General features: G+C 42.3%; 1 protein-coding gene across 1 annotated transcript in view; it reads left to right on the forward strand.

Annotated features, from left to right (window-relative positions):
* Positions 1 to 26,149, forward strand: part of RABGAP1L (RAB GTPase activating protein 1 like) — a 768,100-nt gene that overhangs the window by 72,458 nt on the left and 669,493 nt on the right. The window contains 2 exon segments of the mRNA XM_029618149.1: positions 11,630 to 11,810; positions 15,158 to 15,353. Of these exon segments, the coding sequence (XP_029474009.1) occupies positions 11,640 to 11,810; positions 15,158 to 15,353 (367 nt within the window). The 5' untranslated portion in view covers positions 11,630 to 11,639.

The following is a 26,149-nucleotide window of genomic DNA, read 5'->3' on the forward strand; positions in this document are numbered from 1 at the left end:
ACAGTGCAACAGAAACCTCACCATTCATCATAAAACAAAATTAGTAATAAAATGAATAAATATGTCAGAAATATCTGACATACAATAGCATGCAATAATTAAAAACTCATGTTAAAATGTTTTTAAATTTACCAAACACCAATAAAATATTTCAAAACAGCAGACACATCAAATAACATCCAATAATTAAAATTAACAGGGATAAAAATAATCTTCTGCTCTCCATATCTGGGAACTTTTGATTTCCAGTTATCCTGCAATTGTCCTGGATTAGTGGAGGAAGGGGAGGGTGCACAAATGTTATCCTTGCTCTCTCATACACACACTAACACACATGTTCATGCTCTCTGTCACACACATGCTCACTCACTGGTTCCCTCCTCCTCACACATACACACACACACACACACACACACACATACATACACATGCTCTCTCTTTTTCTCTCTCTCTCTCTCACTCTCTCCCCCACACACACACACACACACACACACATGCTTTCTATCTCTCACATTCACATGCACTCGCTCTCACTTATACCCATACACATTAAATCCTCCCCCTCTCTTCTTGGCCTTTTCAACTGGCCCTGCTAGGCCTCTTCTTCAGCCTTTGTGAGAAGGGGTCCACGGCAGTCCACCAAGCCTCTTCTTGGGCTCCCATGGCAGCCCTGCCAGGTCTCTTCTTGGGCAGCCATGAGATGAGGTCCTGTTCTGGCCCTCATGTGTCAGATGACATTGAACTGTCTGCCACAGGAATAACAGAAGAGGCGCTGGCATTGGTGGCACAACAGCAAACAACTGGGGAGGCAAAAAGGTGGCAAGCTATTTTTTTGGGGGGTGGCACTTGTCACCCCTTGCCACCCTGTAGCAAAGCCTTTGCTCTCACTGCCATTTTTTTCTCATTGCTATCTCCCCTAACCCCCTTGCTCTCACTTCTCTCTTAGCAGCTGTAACGAACAAGGGAGAACATTGCCGATTGTTTTTTTTCTGAGCAGAATGAGCCAGTCAACTAGAAGAGGCAGGAAAGCAACAGCAGCTCAGAAATGCTTCCTCCCAGCTCCTGTAGCCACTGCAATCATACTACTTCGAGTTGTTTTCTGAAGAAAACAAAGAAAGCCAGTCTTACTTGGGTGGGGTGATGCCTCTGCCCGCTCCCTTTCACTGCTGGTCCTGTACAGAAGTCGACTATGCCCACCACCATCCCCCACATGGAAATCAGCTTTGCCCTTCCTTCCATTGGCCTGCATTTAAGCTTGTGCAGGTGTAGTTTCAGATTCAGAAAACTTCTCTGGCATGACAATTTTACATGTATTGCCAAAGTATTATACAGAGGGGTAGATATTCAAAGCTGGCCTTGTAAGTAACTTAGGCCTCAATTTATCAAAATGCTATAAATATAGTGAAAATAGCACCCTTGATAAAAAAAAAAAAAAAGGGCATGGTTAGGCTAATTTCCTGTCTACTGCATTGCATAGGTAAGTAACACATGGCGTTTTGCATCAGCACGTGCCACGCCATTTTACACGGCTAGCATTGATTAATGCGTGGTACGTTATTTTTGCAGTTTATATATCCCAGCTTCCTGCAGCTGCCTCTTTCAGGGTGTTTCAGGCATGGGGCAGAGAGAAGAGGAGAGTTGCTGAGTTGGATAGTGCTAGTAGGAGCTTTTTCAGATTCAGTTACCTGAGTGCGTTGTCTGATCTTCTGTTGCCATCTGTTTCCCTTTACCTTGGTCATTTGTCTTCTTTGTTGGAGTGAAAGTTTTTGTTAGTTCAGTTTGTCTGTCTTCTCTTTTGGTGTGGAGGAGAGGCGTGAGTGGAGGAGTGAGGAGTGGTGGCTGTGGTGAGGGAGAGTGAAGATGATGAAGAATGAGAGGCGTGGGGAGAGAGAGGAGGGGGAGGAGAGGATGTGTGAGGATGAGAGCAAGAGGAGTAGGAGTAAGGACGGGGCAGAAGTAGAGATAGGCTGGAGGGAAGGGATAGGAGAAGGAAGGGCAAAAGTAGTCGAGGACAGAGGGAGGAGAATGGCAGGCTAGGGATAGAAAGAGAGGGCAGAAGGGAAGGAAGTTTGCAGAGCGGGGGAGGGAGGGGGGAAAGGAGAGTGGGAAGGAGAGTGAGAGTGAGGAAATGGAGGACACCTCTCCGGAAGCAGAAGTAGCACCCCCTTCTGACAGCCAGGCAGCAGGATGCTCTTGTTTCAGGGCTATCAAGTTCAGTGTGCAGGGCAATGAGATGGTGATTGCAGGGGTCCTGGAATATTATGCCATGCTGTTCGGTAACCGTGCGGCGAAGACCTCGAAGCCAACCAAGGACCAGATCTGGCTTAACGTAGCCCAGGCCATCTTTAGGCTCAGCGGAGTCCAATGCAGCAGGGAGCAGGTGGCCCACGGGTACCGGGACATCAAAGCACAGTTGAAGATAAAGGTGGCGAGCCAAAATAAATACATACGCTGGACTGGAGGAGGAGCCCCTTGTCCCAACATCCTCACACCCATGGAGGAGCACCTCATTAAAGGCTGGGACCGGATGTCTTAGAGGGCATGGCTGAGCAGCTGGACACCACACGAACTGCAGCCGGTAAGTTCACCTCACCTGTAAATGGGCAGACTGCAATGGGTGTACACATCATTTGGCATAAGTCACTTACGGTGCTTAAGAGGCAAAGTTCGCCTCTGATGCAAAATGGATACTTGCTGCTATTGGTACTTAAGACTTATTCTTTGTTTCCACAGCTCTTGCCCATGAAACTGCCGGTCCCAGCCAGCAAGCCCCAGGGACCAACAACACAGCAGTCCTTTTGCAGAGGGCCTTCATGAGGGATGCCCAGACCCAGGTGAGTGAGGAGGAAGAGGAGCAGCAACAGCTTTAGGAGGCATTGCAAATGCTTAAACCCCTGGGTTCACCCAGCCCACTCAATATGCCTGCGCCCGCCAGTCATCCATTGCCCCTACCATGTGATAAGGGCCGGCCAATGACACCACTAGCCCCTGCACATGGTAAAAACTAAAGGCCACTGGCACCATTTTGGTTAGTGGCAGCCGATGGCCTGGGAGTGGCAGATTGCTCCCAGGCCCCCCGCTGAACCACCAGGGGTTTTCGTGAGTCTTGGGGGGGGGGGTATTTTATTTAAATTTGGGGGGCGGCGCAGGGGGGGGGGGGGGGTGGCGCATGTGGTCGGCCTTGAGCCGACCCTGATTAGAGCTGTACTGTAGCTATTGGGGTGTCACTTCTGCTTTCTGTGCTTTCTGTGATAAGATGCTAAATCTGTATATATAATGATGCCATTTCAAATAATGTATGTATAGGTCTACATTGAATATGCTGTTCAATTGAATATGCTGTTCAATTAATTACAATGTTTTGTTCTATTTGCTATCTTTTCCTTGCAGAATGTGATTACCAAAGATTTTGATTTTATTTTCAACAGTGGATTACATGTGTTCACTAATAAAGTGGTCGCTGGTTTGAAAAATACACTTTCTGGTTGGGTCCTTTCATTGTGTGGTTTTTGGGTTAACGGTTCACTAAGTACAAGGTTTGCCCTCCACATAACTTGCATGCTAGAATGCCCTTGCACCTTCCAACTTCCTTCCTTCCAACTTCCTTCGCTTCCAACTTCCGAAGGGAAGTTGGAAGCGAGAGATCCCCGAGGAGCGGGTGTCTAGAGCTTCTGCTGGAGCGAGGCCCTTGGAGATGATAGCGTCTAAGCGTGCAGCTCAGAGCGGTCAGAGTAGCTAAACCGAAGTCCTTGCTAACTCAAGGTGGTAGCGGAAGCGGAGGCTTGTTATACCCGGAGGTACTGATGTCATGCGATGGGGCCGCCCCTGAGGTTCCCACCATGACGTGTATTTGAGCATCAGAGATGTGCACGCTCGCGCTCTAGGAGGCCACGGGAGTGAGCATGGCGGACTGGGACGCCCATGTTCGTTTGGAAATGCCGAGACCCTCGGCACTCAGCACCGGAGGCAGCCATCTTGCCTAAGGAGAATGAAAGAGGAGAAAAAGAGGTAAGGCAGAGCGGTCGCAGCCATCTGCGACCGGATGCAACACCCCCTACCATTGAAGCAGATAGCAATGCTGTATATGCTTTCAAAGTGATGTATCAGACTTAATTGGTTTAGGGTATTAACAGCCATAATAAGCAGCTACCCCCGCGATTATTTTCTTACCCAGATTGTGAAGTTCAGTCCTTGTTGGTTGTTGCCTGAATGAAAATCCTGTTTTCCACATTTTCCCCTGCCGTAGAAGCATAGAGCAAATCTGTATATGCAGTCAAAGTGATGTATCAGGCTTAATTGGTTTAGGGTAGTAACCGCCGTAATAAGCAAGCTGCCTCCACGCTTGTTTGTTTACCCAGATTGTGAAGTTCAGTCCTTTTTGGTTGTTATCTGAATGCAAATCCTCTTTTCCACATTTCCCTTTAGTGTTGAAGCAGAGAGCAATGTTGGGGTTGCATTAACTGTGCAAGGGATTTTTTGAGAAAGGGTAGTAATCACCAGGTAGTAGTTAACATTCCAGCAAGCCACCCCTATGGCTGAACTCTTCATTCCCATCCTCTAGCCTTTATGGATCCACAGTGTTTATCCCACGCCGCTTTGAAATCTTTCACAGTTTTAGTCTTCACCACTTCCTCTGGAAGGGCATTCCAGGCATCTACCACCCTCTCCGTGAAGAAATACTTCCTGACATTGGTTCTGAGTCTTTCTCCCAGGAGCTTCAAATCGTGACCCCTAGTTCTACTGATTTTTTTCCATTGTAAAAGGTTTGTTTTGACCATGAATCATTAAAACCTTTCAACTATCTGAAAGTCTGTATCATATCACCTCTGCTCCTCCTCTCCTCCAGGGTGTACATATTTGGATTCTTTAATCTCTCTTCATAAGTCATTTTATGAAGACCATCCACCTTTTTGGTTGCCCTTCTCTGGACTGCCTCCATCCTATCTCTGTCCCTTTGGAGATACGGTCTCCAGAACTGAACATAGTACTCCAGGTGGGGCCTCACCAAGGCCCTGTACAAGGGGATCATCACTTCCTTTCTCTTACTAGATATTCCTCTCTCTATGCAGCCCAACAATCTTCTGGCTTTAGCTATCGCCTTGTCACATTGTTTCGCCGACTTCAGATCGTTAGACACTATCACCCCAAGTTCTCTCTCCTGCTCCGTGCACATCAGTCCTTCACTTCCCATCAAATACAATTCTTTCGGATTTCCACTCCCCATATGCATGACTCTGCACTTCTTGGCATTGAATCTCAGCTGCATATCTTCGACCACTCTTCCAGCTTCCTTAAATCATTTCTCATTCTCTCCACTCCTTCCGGGGTGTCCACTCTGTTGCAGATCTTAGTATCATCCGCAAAAAGACAAACCTTACCTTCTATCCCGTCCACAATGTCGCTCACAAAGATATTGACCAGGACCGGTCCCAACATCGATCCTTGTGGCACTCCACTTAACACCGGTCTCTCTTCAGAGTAGGTTCCATTTACCGTCACACATTGTCTTCTGTCCGTCAACCAGTTTTGCAATCCAGGCCACCATCTTGGCACCCACTCCTAAGCTTCTTGTTTTATTCATGAGCCTCCTGTGCGGGACCGTATCAAAAGCTTTGCTGAAATCCAAGTAGATGACAACGAGCGCTCTTCCTCTATCTAATTCCCTAGTCACCCAATCAAAAAAGTCAATCAGATTTGTCTGACAGGACCTTCCCCTGGTGAATCCATGCTGCCTCTGGTCCAGTTATGGAAAGTACAACATCAGGGGACATGTCTCAGGTTTTGGTGCTGGTCAGTATTGTCCCTGATCAAGTTTCATTTCTGGCCTGGTGACAGGATACCACATATTTTGCTGCTATAGCTGCAGTTTCTTCTCTTTCCCCCAGGATTGTAAAGTTTTTCTTGGATTTTCTCTGTCAGCTTTGGGAAATATGCATCTCTGATGTGAGGCCTGGAGTAGTTGCACTATGCACACCTAAACTAAAACAGTGGGGACTGGAAGGCTTGGGGAAATAGTCACAGCATTGCAGAGCCTTTCACCTCTAGGCTAGTGGTTCAAATCCCAGCTAAGGTGGCCTATGTGAGGTCAGAGGGTGGTCTCAGTCCAGTTCCAGGGATGCTAGCAGAAGTGTTCACAAATCTTGCTGCACACCTTGACAAGGACACAATGAGAAAGACCATAGACTACTCTAAAATCAGCCTTGAGGATATGAATACTTTAATTTGCTGAAGCCAGCATATATCTTTATCTCTTAAAATTATTTCTAAATCATGAATGTTCTTGAATTAAGCCTTATCCGAACAAGGGAATGTATGTAAAGGAAAGAAAAGGGTTGCTATCTACTCTTACACACCCCAGTTATTAATAGCACTTCACATAACACCTATTACAGTACAAGAGTGGGTGAGAATGTGATTGTGAAAGATGTGATCCGTTCAGCCTTCTTAATGAATGTATCTCAGTGCAGCTGAGCATGTTGTGTTTTCAGTGCATATGTGAAGCTGACTGGATAAAATGAATAAATAATTGAACACAATCATCCCAAGGTAAATGAAAGGAGATAAGGTAAACTTACTATACTTAGTCGTCAAGTTCTGAAAGAGGATTGGTCAGAGAAAGGACCAAACAGTGGCCAGCCAGTGAAGTAAATACATTAATTGAGGTATAGCTAAGAGCTGCAGGAGGCCAAAGGTGCCCTGGCCACTACTTTTTTTTTCTTTTTTTTTACTTGGGTGGGTAGAAGAGAGGGGGGATCGCGCTTAGCTAGCTCAGGCCCCAAAGTTTAACTTGGAGGAGGGGTGCCCTCCACTACTACTTATGTTTTAACTTAGGCAGGTGGGTAGGAGGTAAGGGGTTCATAGCTCAGCCTCCTGTCCAATACACAGATCACTGGATTTTTTACCATCTGGTTTTTTTTCCCCCCATGGATTTGCAGTTTTAAGGGCATGCAAATGGACCTTGACTAAAAAAAAAAACCCCAAAAAACATGCTTTTTTATTTAGCGCCTTTAAGCCTTGGAGCATTTCTATTAGCTTACTACATCCAGCAGGGCCTTGAGATTTTTTTGCAAGTGCAAAGTAAAACCCACATTAAAATTTAACTCCAATTTTAGCACAGGTTGTATTACACTGGCCCCCAGATGATCACCTAAGTTTCCTAAAGGAACAGCCAGCCCTGCTTATCATTTATAACAGAGAGTCCCCAAAATCTTCAAAGGAAGGGCCACATAGGACATTTCAAATCAACAAGAGGGCCGGGGTGGGAGTTGGCGGCAGTGGCGGATTCCCGATGAAGACCGGCCCGGGGATTCGCCGCCCAGGCCGGCCCAGGAGAAACCACGTGGTCTGCCGAGCGAGGCTCCGTCACGGCCGCGCTCGGCAGACCACGTGACTAGCGCGACCGGCCCACCGGGGGATGCCCGATCCCCCGCTAGGCCAATCCACCCCTGGTTGGGGGTCTTCCTCAGAGTTCGCTCAGCAAGGAGAGAGGAAGAGGGGGGAAAAAGAGAACACCGCTCTGAGTTGTTTACTGGGAAGAGTTTGAGGGAGGGACCATACCTGACCCTTTCGCTGATTTGAAATGCTGGGAAAGGGCGAAGACGAGGGAAGGGGTCCAGCAGATACTGTCAGTAATAATATTTCTAGATTTCTCTGAAGGTGTCAACCTTGCCACACCCCCAGCAAACTTGCCCCTTTCTTTCCCCCTTTCCCTAGTATCTGCCTGCCTAGGGAAGTAAGGGCCAGAGGATGGATTTCAGGACGGAGTGTTTTTCTTTCTGTGTGTGCATGGTCCATCCTTTCTCACTCATACCCCCCCCCCCCCCCCCCCAAGCATTGTTGCTCCCTCTCTTCTTCCTGTTCCTTTCCCCAACCTCTTCTCCCTTTTCCCTCCTCTCACTCCCCTCTCTTGCAACATGCCACGGTATGAGCAAAACAACACTTTCTGCAGGGCCTAATCCAGGGAGGTTTCACTCAGACTTGGAATTCGGGTTATAATAAGAATTTCTGCACTCGGTGCCTCCAGAGCTTGCATCCTTAGGGGATGATATCTGTGCATGCTCCCCCTCAGCTTTGAAGAGATAGCTGCATGGTTGGCAGCTTCAGTAACCACCATCGTTACCTGGCTTTCCCTGGCAACCCTGCAGAACTTGGTACTTCCAGTGCCTTCCTCCCCATGGCCCGTGTCTCCCTGCACAGCAGCCAGAAATGATGTGCTGCAGCCTTTCTCCTTGTCTTTGGCTCAAATGGCTCCACCTGCACAAGCAGTCCTAACACCAGCAATGCAGTATGTGGCTAATCAGTGGTGGCTTTGCATCGGCATTCCCTGCCCCCACACCTCTGAGATAGGGGTTTGTTTGGTGGGGGGGTAGGGGTGATGACGCAATCATATTTTGGGATGGGGGATGCAAGGCCTGATAGGGCAATTTTAATATTAGGCGATGGAGAGAAGAAATCGGGCCATAGGACCCTTTAATTGTTGGGGGGGGGCAAAAGTATTACTTATCCAGATATCTTTTTTTTATTTTTTATTTATGCATATTTCAATTATATTTCAAGAAAACACTTGAAATTGCAATTGTTAAAGACACAAGAAAACAAATCCAAAAGAAATAGGAAAAGAATTGAAAATTTGTCTCATATCTTCCAAGTTCTCAATATAAGAATTCTTGTATCACGTCTTCAGGTAATATATATAAACAAAACAAAGGAAAAGAAAGATCTAGCAAATGGAGGCCAATATGCTAAACGAACATCCTTAGGAGGCAAAAGCATCCTAACTAGGCATTAGGAGAAGAGCAAGAAATAGAAGAAACTTTGTTGCTCAAGAAGGAAGACAATTGTGCTGGCAGAAAAAAAAAGTATAGGAGACATTCAGATATTTGATAATACATTTGCAGGGAAACTTTAAAATAATAAAAGCTCCCAGCTCCAAAACTTTAGGTCTCAGTAATAAGAATTGCTTCCTCCTTTTCTGTGTTTGCCGTGCCAGATCTGGATACTCATAAATTTTCAAATTCAAAAAAAGTTCCAGACAATGGCGAAAAAACATTTTGAGAATCAAGTCTTTATCCGATTCCATAAGAAAAGAAACAATCAGAGTAGTTGGTTTGACCAAATCCTTCTGGGATGTTTCAAAAACAGCTGTAATATCTAATTACTCAGATATCTTTTGAAGATAACCAGGTAAGTAGCAAGTTCTGCCCATACAAGGCGAATAACTACCTGCTTCCGTGCAGGTCTAAATTTATTTGGCTACCTTAGCCGGATATATGCGATATTCGGCTAAGTTATCTGGATAACTCAACTCCTCCCTGGAATGCCCCAGTAATGCCCCCCCAGTTTTGCCATTTAGATGGATAACTTGGCTTTTGAATGTGGACCTCCTGTTATCTTAAATCTTGCTGCAGGTCTTTGCACGTTAACCCATACCTTGTTTTCGTATGGTTTTGATAAATTATTTTGGCTGCCGTATTTTGAAGTAACTCTGCTGGTTCTGTGGAAGGGGATAATGTTTAGTGTATTGCCCCACCTAGTGGCTGATGGTTATAGATTTGTGTTTCAGGTTAAGGCTAGAGAGTTTCTGAATTTCATATTTTCATGGAAATATACAGTTCCTTCTAATGGAGGTGGTGCAAGAAAAATGCTCCTGAAATTCAAAAGGGTATTGGTCAAAAGCAGAGAATCTTTAGTGGTTTGAAAACCAGGGTAATGTCAAAAATTGAATTGGATCTGTAGTATCATAGCAGATTATAAGAACAATGAGTAGACTAGGTGGTTGTTAGCAATATATCTCCCATCAGTTTTTATGGGTTTAATATCCAGGATAGTTTCATGCTGTGCTTTCTATTATTTATTTAAAATCGATTTCTTGTCCACATACCTCCAATAGTTCGTAGCGGATTGCAGGTGAATGTACATAGTTAAAATATAATAACAGAATAACAAAGCGCAATAAAATGATACACAATCAGCATCAACATCAAGATAAAAGTCTGCTGCTAGATAACCCTCCAAAACTGCATTGAACATGAGTGATTTTAGAGCTTTCCTAAAAGTTCTGCTACATGTTACCTAGCGCAACTGCATAATACAGGTGTGGCCACCGAAAAGCATTTTTCACTCGTAATACCTAATCGTGCTACTTTAATTAAAGGTATTACTTGAAATGGCTTCAGAAAGCAGCTAAACATTTTTGGATGTGTGAGCTTTTAGAAATAATTCATTTTGAAATTTTTATTGAGGAAAAAAAAGATGATTCCTGCATAATAGATTCGAGTATCTTGCAAAACTATCATCTATGGTATTTAGAAATTGCAGTGGCTAGTGACGAGTTGTATGGCACTCACCTACCACGAACAATGAATCATAATATAGTATTTACACTGCCTCCTCTCTTAGAAGCACATTTCAGTATTGGCACAAGGAGGAATTACACATTTGGCTATTAATGTAGCAGAAGATGTTTTTTTAAAAACAGAATCACAAACGATTTGTTAGAGGAACATCTTATTCTTTCCTATCCAAAAATAAGTCAACAGTGTTTGATTTATTTGTTTACATTCATAAAGGCAGGCTCTCTAGAAATATTGATTTATTTCATATTTATGCACAGTTTTATAAACATTTAAATAAACAATGAAATGAGCATTTATCTTCTTAGGACAACTATATCCACTGTATTAGGAAGTGTTTCAAAAGCCCCTGCATATATTTTTAACAAAATTCTACCTTTCCTGAATTTATGACTGAAGTAAAGTGAGGGCATGCCTCTATTGCAATAACGAAATCACTTTGGAGCCAATGCAAACAATGCGCTCAGCCGAGCGCACTGATTAACCCGTGGTTGGATGCGCTACCACAACCCCATTATGCTATAAGGGGATTAGCGCGTCCAAAACGTGTGTTCAATCCCCTGGTGAAACTAATAGTGCTCATCACATGCAAATGCATGTTGATGAGGCTATTAGTTATTCCCCTCCCCCCCTCCCCGATCTAAAAAGAAAATGTGTGTCTGCCCCCGCACATTTTTGAGCTCAGAAATTAACGCCTGCCCGGAACAGGCGTTAATTTCTGAACAGCCCAAAAAGTTGTACACACAAGCAGAAAATACTGCTTTTCTGTGCATCCTCTGACTTAATATCGTGGTGATATTAAGTCGGAAGATCCAAAATTAAAAAAAAAGTTTAAAAAAAGTGCCGGCGGTCAGGTTAGGGAAACAGGCGCTCATTTAATGAGCATCCATTTTCCTAACCCGTGGCTGTGCCCCGGGTTAGGAAAACAGATGCTCGTAAAATTGAGCGTCCGTTTTCCTAACCCGCTGACAGCCACCTCTCCTGGGCACCCGCTGCCTAGGAGGCGCTAGGAGCGCGCATTTATCCCTAGCGCCTCCTTGGCAGCGCGATCCCTCATTTAAATATTGCATCGCGCCCAGTAGAGGTGCCTGGGCGCGTGTTAGGGAAGCGGGCGCTCAACGCTGAGCCCGCTTTCCGCCCTCATTTATTGCATCAGCCCCTTTGTGACTGTGCACGGAAAGCATTAAATAAAGGTGTGCTTGTTGTATGTGCCAGCCAGGTCTGTTTGCCAGCCCTTTGCAAGTTCTGCAGCAACCTTTGTTGCATTCTTTCTGCAGCTGTGATTAGATGGATGCAGCATCAAGGGACTGCAGTCGTGTAATGGAGGACAGGTCTTCCTTACGCAAGGTTAGTGGGTCATCTGATTCTGTGTCCACATTAAACAGTGAAGAATATGACGTGGTGCCTCAGCGTGCAGATGATCTTTCTACAAATGACGATGAGAAACCTCAACTCCAGGTACATTTTTTGGTTTTTATTTTTTTCCCCATGGATTTACGATTGCTTAAATTGCTGCTTCAGCACAGACAGTTTAAAAGTCAGAAGTGTTAAAAAAATGTATTCCTTTGATGTGTAAACTAATTTGAAAAACAGAGAATCTGAAGAAAAGGTCCACTCTCCCTATATCGGTACTTCCCAATATTTTATGAGGTATGACCCCGTTTTAAAACTTGGAAATTCACATGACTCCCACTTGACGAGTAGAACAAAATAGCAGACCTGCAGTCCCCCTCTTCTTCCTCACTAACTTCCCCCTCCCCATTTACCCAAAATAGGAACGTAGCAGTGGAAGCAGCAGCAGCATGGCTCTGAGAAAACTTCTGTGGATGGATCCTCTTATTTTTTCCAGATTGATCCCCCACAGCCCCATCTCACACCATCCACTCAAACCCACATCCAATTGCTGAGTCTCCCTACCTTAATCTTTGCTCGGTTTCCAAATCCCTACTCTCCCTTCCCATTCTCAGTTCGATCCCCCACTGCCCAAATCTCTGAATCTCTGCACTCCCCCATCTTCCCCCACAATCTAAATACCGTTCTCCAAACCTAGTCTTCCCGTCGCTACTGTCCCCCATTCATTCTTCTCTTCCCTTCCAAATAAAAAGAATAAACGTTTCAAAACAACTGATGAATAGAATATCCAATAATTAAAACATTATTAAAAATTTAATACATCTTCCAAAATACCAATAAAATATTTCAAAATAGCTGACACCTCAAATAACACCCCAAAATTAAACTAATAAAGATTTAAAAATCTCCCACTCTGTATATCTGGAATATTTTGATTTCCACTCAACTTGAGATTGTCATGGATTGGGATCTATGCAAACATTATCCTCTCTCTCTCTTGCACAAACTCTCTCTTACACACACACACACACACCCACTCCCACTCCCACACACTCACGTTCTCACACACACAATAAGCTTTCACAGATGCCTTCTCTGTCGCGCACACACGCTCTCCCTCATACATACACAAATTTACACACGGATGCTCTCACACACACAGTCTTTCTTTTTAACACATGCAGGCTCTCACATCCCCCTTTCTTTCTCTCACACACACAAACATAGGCTCATAAACACACAGGCTCACACATGCTCACACACTAGCTCTCTCTCCCTCACATACCTTTTCTCTCTCTTTCTCTCTCACATACACTCACACACACAGGCTCTCACACACATACATACTTAGGGTCTCCTCCTCTCTTCTGGGCCTTTTCTTTGAGGCCCTGCTTGCTGGGCCTTTCTCTTTGCTACGCGGCCTGCTGGCTTCTCTCTTGGGATGCCACAGGATGGAGTCCATAGCAGCCTGCTGGGCCACCGTGAGATGGGGTCCAGGGTAGCCATGCTGGACCTCTTTCTTTCTCTCTGCCACCTTGTCTCCTGGCACCCAAGTGACACCTCAGCTCACCCTAATCAAAAGCCAGCCCTGTATGGAAGAGCCAGCCAGAATCCAGAGATTTAGCCACTTGTTGAGTTCAGTGCACAAACTTTCAGTAGTACTTAGAACCCAAACACTGGACATCATTACTGTATAAACCATACCACTGCATACAGACATACAAACATGTATGTGTGCGTGTGTGTAGAATATATATTTATATAGTATGTTATTATGCACAAGAGTGTACATTGATAAGATAGTTGAGTTTTCATGCCCATTTAAGCCTTGGGTTCTGTTTATGGTTCCGTTTGATGATGTGGATATCTCACTATGGGAGTAAATTACCCATGTCCTCAGCTTTAGTTTGCATAATATCTTTTTGCTCACCACCAGGTTGAGTCTAGTTTGAAAGCTATACATTATGATTACTATTTTACTTTTGCACATAATTTATAGTCTTGTTTATGTTGGCATGAAGTTTTAGGAATATTTGGGATATGGAATCAATTGAAATCTACTACCTAGTCCCAGTTACAGATGCAAAATGATAATTTTTCAGAGCTTTTCCAAAAAGAATTCTACTCGTGCATAACTGAAAAGGATCTTTACTTCTGCCCCCAACTCAGCACAGTTTTCAAAGGCTGGCAGTTTTACACTGGGCCATCAGGTTGCAAGTGTAAATTAAAGTAACAACTAGAGTTGCACGTCATCCCAATAGAGGGTGTGCAAAGTTAGGGGGCATTTTTTAAAATTTTTCTAGTGAATGTAGTGCTTATGTAAGATATTAGATTGGTTGCCCTGAAAATAAAAATCTTTGATTTCTCCACATCCTGAGGGTATTTTTTGAAAGCTGTTTCTGTGAATAAATGAGTGCTTTACCTACAGAAATGGGCTTTTTGAAAATTGCCTTCCCGTTGTGTGGGTAAACTTGTGCCACTTCACACCTGACTTTACACGCTGTGAGAAGAGGCATTCCTAGGGGCGGGTTTGGGGAGAGGCTTGCACGTGCATGCATACTCTTAAATCTTCCAAGGTTTATGCATATTTTTCTCTTAGTAAAATCACCTGCATAAATTTGCAGGGGTAAATGTGTGCAACTAGTTTTCCAGGGATAATTTTCAAAGAAAAAGTATGTGTGTACTTTCGCTTTGGGAATTGGTGCCAAGTCCGTGGGTAAAAAGCATTCACAGACTTTGTGCCAATATGGGCAGTTACAAAATTACACTCCCCCCCCCCCCCCGCCCCCGAGTGTGCATATCACAGATAGTGATATTTCCTGCTAATGTAGCTCGACCCTGCTCTGACTGAGCCCCCTCGCCGAGTGAGAGAGGGTATTTCATTCCCCATGCCAGTGCAATCTCATGGCCTCTTCTGAGCCTGTGGCACTTTGTGATACGGGCTTTAGTAAGGAGAATACCAGTTCACTACGGTAGGAGCTGGACTAGAATCAGTGACCGATAAGTAAATCATATGGCAGATCACCAAATATGTTGAATTTGAATGAAGGTTTGATTTTATTGGGTAAAACCTTTCTTTTTTATAACCCAAGTAGAACATTGAATTGGATTTCAAGTAGTCTAACAGGAACACACAAGGTGTTAATTTGCTAGAAATAACTGTTTCTGAGTTTTGCTGTGTAGATTGTATCAGTTGCTTATCTTTTAAAAAAAAAATCATATGGATAAACCTTAAAATAATGTTTGCGTCTAGTAGGAGTAGTACAGGACATTTTCTGTCAGTTAATTCTGTGTTCAGCTTCTTCCAAATATTACATTATCTGGCAGTAAGTGTTCTCATCATAGATTATTGCTTTGTGGTTGTTACTCTACAGTGTTGCACGTTAGAGTGCTATCTGTTGTTTAAGGAGACAGAATATATATCTTCCAAAAATCTTCTTGTCTTCATACAGATAATTTCGAATGGAGATGAACATCTGGAGAAAGCCATGGAAGAGATACTGGGGGATTCTGAAAAGGTTCAGAACAACAGTGCACGTGGCTGTAAAAATGCCAGGGAAACTTCTGTTGGCGAGTCACCTGGAAACACCTCATTCAGTCACAGTGAAAATCCTCCTCTGCAGTTGTTTCTGGACCCATCTAGCACAGGTACAGATATAACTTCAATAGATGTGTAAATTTAACCAGAAAGTTTGGTTTATCAAACACGGTCTAAGCTGTTTAATGTGAATCTTCTTGGATTTCCATGATAGCATTTATGATGTTATGAAGATCATTTTTCCCATTCATATTCTGTTCTGGTTCCAGAAATTGGTATGACTGATGTCAGGCAGGTTGTCAGTATTATGCCGTCAGTAGGAGAGATGAGAATAAGATCTGTGGAATTGACAATTTCACTAGTAGGAGCTAGTAATTTTTATCATAACTATCTTAACAGCAAGCTAGAACTCTTTGGTAGATATATATCCTTGTTAATTATATTATAGTTTATATATTTGCACTAGTTTTCATCAGTATGCACAAGAAGAGCGACCACTATTTTTTAAAATATATGTGCTTTTAGTATGTTTTATCGTGGTTAACAAAGATTTAGGAGAAACAAAATGTTTTTTACTTTTACCCTGTTTTGTTCATATTTGGGCGAATTTGTAATGCGTCGCGTGTGCAGAAGTGCTGGGCCAAAGAAAAGTGGCGGTCCGAAGGGTGGGGGCGGGGCTTCAGGAACTGGTACAGCAGCCAATTGCTGCTGTGCCGGGGAAGCGCGTGCCAGCACTCTGCCAGCATGCGTGATTTGCTGCCGCTCCTGTTGAGGAGCAAAAGGTAAAAAACAAAACAAAACGGGGTAGATAGGATAGGGATAGGAGTTGGGGAGGAGAGGGAAGGGGACGGGAGGTTAGGGTAGGCGGTAGGGTAGTCTGCTCCTTAATTGGAGCGCACTGAGAGGGAACTGGGGAAGGCTGCGATGCGTTGCTGCGTGAAATTGCCAAAGTCTACTCCGTTTGCATACACCATGCGCACATGTATGCACGGATTACAAAATCCGGTGCGCATGTGCATGCTTCCCAAGGATCTTATAACATGTGAGCGCCGGGAAACACACACATGTATTAAAATCTACCCGATTGTTTTCCAAGGACAAGCAAGATGTTAAGTCTTCACAAGTGGGTGATGTCATCAGACAGAGTCCTGGTCAGAAGCTTCAACTTCATAGCTTCTGGCGCTTTCAGAAACTTTACTGAGTATGTGGGACTCTCTCTTAGTTCCATTGTTTCTGTGGAACCGATCTATTCAACTTTTCTGAGATAGTTTTAATTACCTCCTAAAAACCCCTCTCTCGTTTTTTTTGTTCCCAAATTAGTCTCGTTGTTCAAAATATTTTCATCTCCCACTTTTCTCCTCAGTTAAGGTTTTTTGACCTTTTCTGAGTTTTCTTTATTTTTCATGGTCACATTGGCACCCAGTATCAGTGCATTGATTAGCATTAAGTTGTTAGTTTTTTTTTTTTTCAAAATCAAGCCATTTGACTTCACATTGGCTATTTTTGTCCAATGTCCACCAAAGAGAAGAAGACTAGCTGCTCCAAGAGGAAAGCTCGGGTACGCGAAGTTACCTCTACTCCTGATCACTTACGACAACCGAAGATTGAAGCAGCCTTCGCGAGGATGCCAATAACTAACCTGGAAGCTGCAGTCACTGGGGCAGGCAAGGAGCAGCTGCCGAGCCCCTTGACGCTGGAAACATCGTTGAGCCCGGGATATCCAACTGTTCTGGAGCCACCTATGAGAATGTCTAGTAGTTTGGACTTAACTTGAGAAATCATTTTCTGTAAAAAGTGGCGCCCAGAGAAGAGAGGAGGAAGTCTCTTCGGTGAACCCGTTGGAAACAGGTTCCAGGAGCCACGAGAATTTGGCACAACATCTCCCTGAACAACTAAAAAAAAATGGTGAAGGCCTTGCGGAGATAGGAATTGCGATGAATAATTTACCCCTTCTTAATACTACTCTATTCTTGTGCCGTCTTTAGAAGAAATAAAGAATATTCTAATAGTAATGCAGAAATCTATTAACCCACTTACTGCAACTGTTCAGGAAGCAATGACTAAATCTTATAAGATTGAAGAAACATTGACATCAGTCGAGAAAAGAATTGTTATTCTGGAAGGGAAAGTGAAAAAAATGGAAGTTGTACAAATAAATCTGATTAAAATCGGAGAAAATGGTCGAGAACAAAATGGAGGTTTTTTTTAATTTGTAAGTTTTTTATATACCGAAGTATTATTGTTGGCCTTCACTTCGGTTTACATTTACAACAACGTACTACATTTGAATCAGATGAACAATAATAACAATGGTTAACATTGGTAACTTCAAGATAACATTTGCAGCAACGATCTACAGTAAATCAGAAGAACAGCAATGATAGTGATTAACATTAGTAACTTCAGGATAACAGTGGGAAAATCGGTTAAATAGAGTGACACTGGAAGTGGTTAGATAAAAATATTGTATGAAGGATAATAGGTGGGTATCGTTGGATGGGTTTAAGAAGGGTTTAGGGTTGGTCGATGGAGAGGTGGAGGGGGTTGGGAAGGGAGGGTTGGTCGATGGAGAGGTGGAGGGGTTTGGGGAGGGAGGGCTAGAGTGCTGGGAGCAGGGAGGAGATGGGTAGAGTTGGACTGGTGAGTGTTGTCCTTTGGTCTGTTATCCTATCCCCTCTTTGTATGCTTGTTTGAAAAGCCATGTCTTGAGTAGTTTTTTGAAAATTTTGGTATCACTTTGAAGACGTAGAGTGACTGGTAGTGTATTCCAGAGATGTGGTCCAGCAATTGAGAATGCTCTTTTTCTGGTTGTGGTAAGTTTGGCTGAATTGACTGAATTGAGTTCTTTGAGAATCAATCGAAGAGGGCCAACTTGCGATTTTTGAACTTTCCTAAAACCAAATTACAGTCTCCTATGTATGGAAAAAATACCTGTTATAACAGCAACTTATTATCAAATACAATGTTCATCTCTGGGAGAAAATCCTACTCAGCAAGAAAATCAAGGAGAAGTAACTTTGGATTTAACAGACTACTTGGAAAAATCCTTTGAAATGGATATTACTTTAAGAGCTACATTACTTGTGCAGTTTCCTCAAGGATTGACAGAGATAATGTTCTAAAGCAGTACTTTAGATTTCAGAAATTGAAATTTTTTGGACAGCCTATTCGAATCTTTCCAGATATTGCAAGGATAACACAAATGAAATGGAAAAAAGTTTTAGAAATGAGAGGAGAGGTGGTAGAAAGAGGTGCACGGTTTATGCTACGATTTCCCTGTCGTTGTTTATTATATTGTGGGGATGCAAAGTATGTATTTATAGACCTGATGCAATTGCGTAGCTATTTAGACTCTTCATCGTGATCCTAGGATGAATCCAAAGGTAGCTGGAAAGGGGAAAATTTATTTTTGGTGTCACTCACAGGGTTTCAGCATGTTTTCTTTCTAATGTTACAAGATTTCTTTTACTTATCTGCTATATTCACCCTTGGTCTCTCGCATTTCTTTACGTTATGGTTTCAATGTGCATATGACCAGGTGATATTGTATTATCATACTATCTTGAGATAAAAATGTGAAAGCTGGATTTGTATTTGCTTACCTGGAATATGATAACACATTGGAAAAATTTCTTGTAATTAAAGCAAAAATGCAATAAAGTATAAATTAAAAAAAAAATTTTTTTTTAATAAGTTTGAAGTGATGAATATTGAGGGAAACATGCAAGGAACTTGGTCAGACTTTCCATTGAAATGGTCAGATACTACCATTAAATACCTAGTATAAGAATCCATCATAACCCTGAAGAGAGGTATAAATGTAATGTTACTCCTGTGGTGGTGGATTTTCGAAAGATATTAAATAGCTGGCAGCATTTCCCACTGTCTCTTGCAGGTCGTATTGCTTTGGTCAAAATGACATCCCAAAATTACTGTATATACTTCAGGTGGTTCCCTTTTTATTGCTTACAAAAGGTATTACATTGATATATAATTATGCTCTACATTTTTTGGAAAGCTCGTAGAGCTCTCTTACCTATGACAAGGCTGCTAGTCCCGAAGGAACAGGGGTGTTAGGTTTCTCAAATCTTTGCTATTATTTATTTATTTATTTATTTATTTAACATTTTTCTATACCGACCTTCATGGTTAAATACCATATCAGGTCGGTTTACATCGAACAGGGGTAAAATAACTAGGTAAAGGAAAAACAAAGTTACATTAAACGAGGACCGTGAACTTGGAAGCTTAGGTAGCTGGAAGAAAAAAGATTAAGTTTTTAAGATTTTTATTAAGATTATAACCTTGCATGTGTAACGGGGATCTTGAGAGAACTGTTACTGGGACACTGATAGTTTGGTTCACAATTTGGAAGACCAATTTGCTAATCCTTTAAGTTTATAATATGTCTTGCCTGCTAATAGTGCAAGTCTCCCACCCTTTATATTAAAATCTGTTACGTTTCAAACAGCAAGGAAGGGACAGAGGTATATTAGAGTTCTGTTGAAACTCCTAGGGGGAAAATCATACTGTCTGTCATTAGTTGGGTAATTCCAAATTTAAACCAGGTGACCTATACAAGTTATTTATAATATTTCAGAAACAAGATATTAATAGCATACAACTTTTTATTGAACTGCAAACAGGGGAAATTCATACATTTGAGTACAGTACTACACACATGCCATTTAGAAATACAGATTATTTTCCATATCTCCAAGTACACAGCTATATATCAGCAGTGTGCTCCCGCCGGAGATGGCTTTTACCAATGGTCAGTTTAAACGATTGTTGAATCTGTATGTTAAAAATAGAACTTTGATAACCACAATGTATAAATATCTACATTATAATTCCAAATACTCAGTCTTACAGACTTTAGCAGAGTTATGGGCACTAGACCTGCAGTGTATGTTACCTGATGAGGATATTTATGCATGTACTATACAGAAAGCTGCTATGAGTGTGATATTACAGGAAATTCATTTTAAATCCTAAAAAGAATAGCATTTTGGCCTAGTAAAGCCTATAGGGCTAAAATTGCATGTACTGATCCATTCCTAAAATGTTCGCAAGCAGGCACCACATTCATGCATTATCTAAGGGAATGTCACAGATTCAAACTTTCTGGTAAAGTATTCTAGCATTTTACACAACCTTGATCCCTGATCAATTTCCATGTTCGGCAGCATACTTTATTTTGGGCCATGTGGGTAGGTTAAGAAGAGTGTTAAGTTACTTTTGGTTAAGGGATGCCTACAAGCCTTGACATTTATCCTGCTCAAATGGTTAGGCAAAAGTTGTCCTGACTTTACAGCCTGGATAGCGGCCATGTTTGTCATCTATTTCTTGGAATGGAAGACAATAGATACACAATGTCCCAAGACACATCAATTATTTGAAAATACATGGAAAGTGTTTCTGGAATTTTTTCCTGAGGACATGAAAACCAAAATTGATTAGTGGGATATCATGAAGGATTTGACATACTTATTGCTGATGAAGATTTTAATTCTCTATTAGGAATGCTTTTTGCATAGTCTGCATATAAAGTCTATGAGACTCTAACTGTTCCTCCTGTTTCTCTCGTAGTAATGTTCGAGTGGGGAAGGAAGGAAGGGGAGTAAATATGATGTACATATACATACATATCTATCGTATGTGTTGTTAACTGTTGAATTGTTAAAGGAATGTTTTGAAAACTCAATAAAGTTATTAAAAAAATTATTTCAAAACAACTGCCGAACAGAATAACATCTAATAATTAAAAACTTATATACTGTTTTTTAAAAATGTACCAAATACCAATAAAATATTTCAATATAGAAACATAGAAAACACAGAAAAATAAAAATGATGGCAGAAAAGGACCAAATGGTTCATCCAGTCTGCCCAGTAAGCTTATGGTAGATAAGCATGGGGTAACCTACATGGTACAGCACAGCAACCAGTGAGGGCCATCTGTTTCCCAGACCATAAAAGGCATGGCCCTCATTGGTTGCTGTTTGAATCAAATTCCCCCTTACCCCCGTGCTTATCAGTTTCCCACACTAGCTCTCGTTGATTGCTGTTGAATCCAATTCCCTGTTATGTCTTGCTGTTGAATCAGAGAGCAGTGTTTGAGTTGCATTAAAGTATCACTCTTGGTTAAGGGTAGTAACTGCTGCATCAGCAAGTTATCCCCACACTTGTTTCCCCAGACCGTAAATGTCGGGGCTCTTGGTTGCTGAATGAATCCAATTTCCCATTTTCCCTACCGTTGAAGCAGAGAGCAATGATAAGGAACTGCATCAACAGTATCAAAGCTTATTGGATACGGGTAATAACTGCTGCATCATCAAGTTCCTCCATGTACTATTTTCTTCATTTCCATCCTTTAGCCTTTAAGGTTCCACAGTATTTATCCTATGCTCTTTTGAATTCTTTCACTATTTTGGTTTTCTCCACCTCCTCTGGAAGGGCATTCCAGGCATCCACAACCCTCTCTGTGAAGAAATATTTTCTGATGTTGTTTCTGAGGCATCTTCCTTGGAATTTTATTTCATGACCCCTAGTTCTACTGATTTCTTTCCAACGGAAAAAGTTTGACGTTTGCATATCATTAAAACTTTTTAGGTATCTGAAGGTCTGTGTCATATCACCCCTATGCCTCCTCTCTTCGAAGTATACGTATTCATATCCTTCAGTCTCTCCTCATTGGTTTTCTGATACTGACCCCACACCATTTTGGTAGACCTTCTCTGGACCACCACCATCCTGTCTCTATCCATTTTGAGAAAAGGGCTCCAGAACTGAACACAATACTCCAGGTGAGGCCTCACCAAGGACCTGTACAAGGGCAGCACCACCTCCATTTTCTTACTGGTTAATCCTCTCTCTATGGAGCCCAGCATTCTTCAGCCTTTAACTATTGCCTTGTCACATTGCATCTCTATCTTCAGATCACCAAAAACTATCATCCCCGCTCTTGGTCTGTGCACATTAACCTGCCCCTATCTCATACCGCTCTTTGGAATACAGCATGAACTCTGCACTTCTTGGCATTGAATCCCAGCTGCCAAATCTTTGACTGCTCTTCAAGCCTTCGTAAATCCTTTTTCGTTCTCTATACTTCTTCAGGCCTTTTTCACTCTGTTGCAGATCTTGGTATCATCCTCAAATAGACAAACTTTACCTTCTGTCCGTTCCGCAATGTCACTCACAAAGATATTGAACAGAACTGGTCCAAATGCCGATCCCTGTGGCACTCCACTTAAACCCAGCTCTCTCTTCAAATTAGACTACATTTACCATTACACGCTGTCTCCTATCAGTCAACCATTTGAATCCACTCCGCCACCTTGGTGCTCACTCTGAAGCATTTCATTTTGTTCACAAGCCTCCTATGTGGAATGGTATCAAAAGCTTTGCTGAAATCCAAATAGATAACATTGCATGCTCTTCCTCCAGTTCTCTAGTCACCCATTCAAAAAAATCAATCAGATTTTTCTGACAGGATCTTACTCTGGTGAAACCATGTTGCCTTGGGTCCAGAAACTTACCGGATTGTAGTTGTTAAGTATCCTTTCTTTCGGCAGCATCCCCATTCATTTTCCCACCACTGAAGTGAGGCTAACCGGCCTGTAGTTTCCAGCCTCCTCTCTGCTACCACTCTTAAGAAACGAGACCACAACTGTTCCTGTCCAATCTCATAGCACCACTCCCGTTTCCAGGGATCTATTAAACAGGACATCTCTGAGTTCTCGTAGTATCCTGGGATGTACCTCAACCAGCCCCATGGATTTGTCCACATTCAGTTTTCCTAGCTCTTCCCATACATACTCTTCTGTAAAAGGAGTTGTGTCTAGCCCATTCCCTTCTACAGTTTTGTCAACCAGCAACGGTCCTTCTCCAGGGTCTTCTTTAGCGAACACAGAACTGAAGAATTTGTTTAATATTTCTGCCATTTCCTTGTCTGTCTCGGCCTTGTCACCTTTCAATTTCACTAAACCACTTTGGACTTTCTTTATCTTATAAATCTGAAAAGTGTTTTGTTACCTCTCTTTATCATTTGGGCAATCCTTTCTTCCGCTTGACCTTTTGCTTTTCTGATTTCTTTCTTCATCTCCCTCATTTTCATCAGGTAGTGATCCCTGTGTTCCTCTTTTTGGAAAACAGAATTTTGGGTTTTTTTTTAATACTTTTTGAATACTGATCTTTTTGCCTTTATTTTGCAGCCACCTTCTTTGAGAACCAAATTGATTTCTTTTTCCTTGAACTTGTGTTTACTTTTCTAACATATAGATTTGTTGTCTTTGTAATAGCTCCTTTTAATTTAGCCCACTGTTGTTCCACCTCGCCCATTTTCTCTCAGTCTTCTAGCTCTTTCTCCAGGTACATCCCCATTTTGTCAAAGTCCCTATATTTGAAATTCAAAACTCAGGTCTTCGTGTGACTTCTTTGTATCTTATTTGCAATACCAAACCATACTATCTGATGATCACTTGTACTCAGATAGGTACCTGTCCGGACATTATAGACATTATCCCCATTTGTGAGCAATAAGTCCACGATTACACCATCCCTCATGGGATCCATTACCATTTGTTTGAGTATAGCCTCTGGGAGGACATCCAATATCTCTCTACTTCTCGTAGATTCCATAGAAGAGATACTCCAGTCTACATTCGGCAGATTAAAATCTCTAACGAGCAGCACTTCTCCCTTCTTTCCCATCTCTTTGATGTCTTTGATCAGTTCTCTTTCTGAATTTGAGGCCTGTACACCACACTGATGTAAATTGAAACATCAGCATCTTTTCTTAGGCTAGCCCATAATACTTCTTCCCTACCCCACATCCCCTGCATTTCTACTGCCTGGATATTGCTTGTGACACGAAGTGCTACTCTGCCCCCTTTCCTGTCTTCTCTGTCCTTCCTTAAGTTATAGCCAGGGGTGGCTATATCCCAGTCATGTGACTCCGTAAACCATGTTTCTGTAACAGCAACGATGTCCAGACCGCTTCCACCATTAGAGCCTGGAAGTCTGGATTTTATTACCAAGACTACGAGCATTTGTGCTCATAGCTTTCCAGCTTCTGTCCTTCAGGTTACTGTTCTTCTTGGACATCTTTTGTGCCTTATTCAGCTGATTTTTGTAGACACATGAAATAACACCCAATAATTGAAATGATAAAGGATAAAAATTTCCCCCTCTCTCCATAATTGGGAGCTTTTGATTTCTGGGGACTCTGAGATTGTCCTGAATTAGTGTGTGTGTGGAAAGGGGGGAGGGAGAGAATTGTACAAACTCGCTTCTCACGCACAGACTCTCTCACACACACATGGTCACTCATTTTGCTCCCTATCCAGAATTTGAACAGCCTTCTCCTCGGACTCACAGGGCCATTGGAATCCTTCCTTTCTCTACCATTTACATACCAATGCTTTTCCTGCTGGTCTGTCTTTGGCTAGGCAGTCTAGCTTTTGCTTCTGCTCCTCCTTTCAGCTGCACAGGCCTAGCTTATGCTGCTTCACTTTTTGAGTTGGCTCCTTTTTTCTAGTTTCAAGGGGGCTGTCTGTGCTCCTACTCATTTGGGCCATGTGGGCCCGGCCAATGCTGCTTGGCCTCCTGAATCCTGAGCAGGGCTGGTGGAAGCACTAGAAGGCATCTCCCAAGCCCTTGGTGCTTAGGCGATTGCCTAGTCTGCCTAATGTTTCCACCGGCCTTGCTTATGCAAATTTACTACATAATTACGGCAGAATTTCGAATAATGTACTATAGAATTTGCTAGTTCTTGCCTCAGAATCTTGAAAAATCTGCTACAGGAAACTGGGGGCACTGGTTCTGACGAAGTTTTGAAAATGTACCCTAAAAAATTACATCATTGGTTGCTGCAGATCTATACCTACAGGACCTGAATACCTACAGCACCTGAATGCAATATGCTTTGAAGTGTCATAAAAGGCAGAATATTAAGAAAAAAAATTGAAAAGATCTCTTGAAAGACATGACTATAACCACCAGGGGGCTCCCTTTCCCTGAAAGAGAAAAAACAGCTAACCCAGAATGAGCCTTCTAAATCTTTCAAAAAACTATTTTTAAAGTGTGTGGCATGGAGATGAAGCCTAGTGGTTAGACCAGTGGGTTATGAATCAGGGAAGCCAGCCCTGCTACTACTTGTAATCTTGGACAACTCACTTTACCCTCTGTTGCCTTAGGTACAAATTTAGGACAGGGAAATACCTACAGGACCTGAAGGCAATCCGCTTTGAAGTGGCTGAAAGGCAGAATATAAGTAAAATAAATCAAATCAAGTATACATGTAAGATGCTATTTTGTGAGCAGTATACATGCATATATTACCAAATTTATTTGAATGCTTTTGCACCTGCTAAAAATTGCGCTTGTCTTCTGTGCAGTTTTTTTGGGTGGGATGTCTAGGTTAAGTGGTAGTGGGTGGGGGTGAAATGCTGGAGGGTCAGCGTTAATGAGTGCAGGGCTGGGTGAACTGGTAGAGGTATCAATGAACTGATGAGTCCAGACATATGCACAAGTTAGTAATTTTTAGAAGCAGAGTATGTGCATGCTTTATAATATACATGCTTCTGCATACAACTCAGGGGGTTATGTGTATATGTTATAATTACTACGCATATAAAATATATATGGGTAATTTTATAAAATAGGTAGAGAAAGTATGCATGTTTCTGCATTACAAATATGTGAACATACTTTCAGGGCAGAAATATGCAGAATTTTATAAACTGTGCAGCTTCTGCCACACAGTTTATAAAATACTAGCATAAATCTTACGCATGAATTTTGTGATTTACACAGACTGTTCAAAATGTGGCTCCTTGGAGGTTCTTTTATGGTTAATGTAAAATTGTATATTGATCTCAGTTATCCCTCATTGAATTAGTGA

Source organism: Rhinatrema bivittatum, chromosome 10, assembly GCF_901001135.1.
Source record: "Rhinatrema bivittatum chromosome 10, aRhiBiv1.1, whole genome shotgun sequence".
Classification (NCBI taxonomy): Eukaryota; Metazoa; Chordata; class Amphibia; order Gymnophiona; family Rhinatrematidae; genus Rhinatrema; species Rhinatrema bivittatum.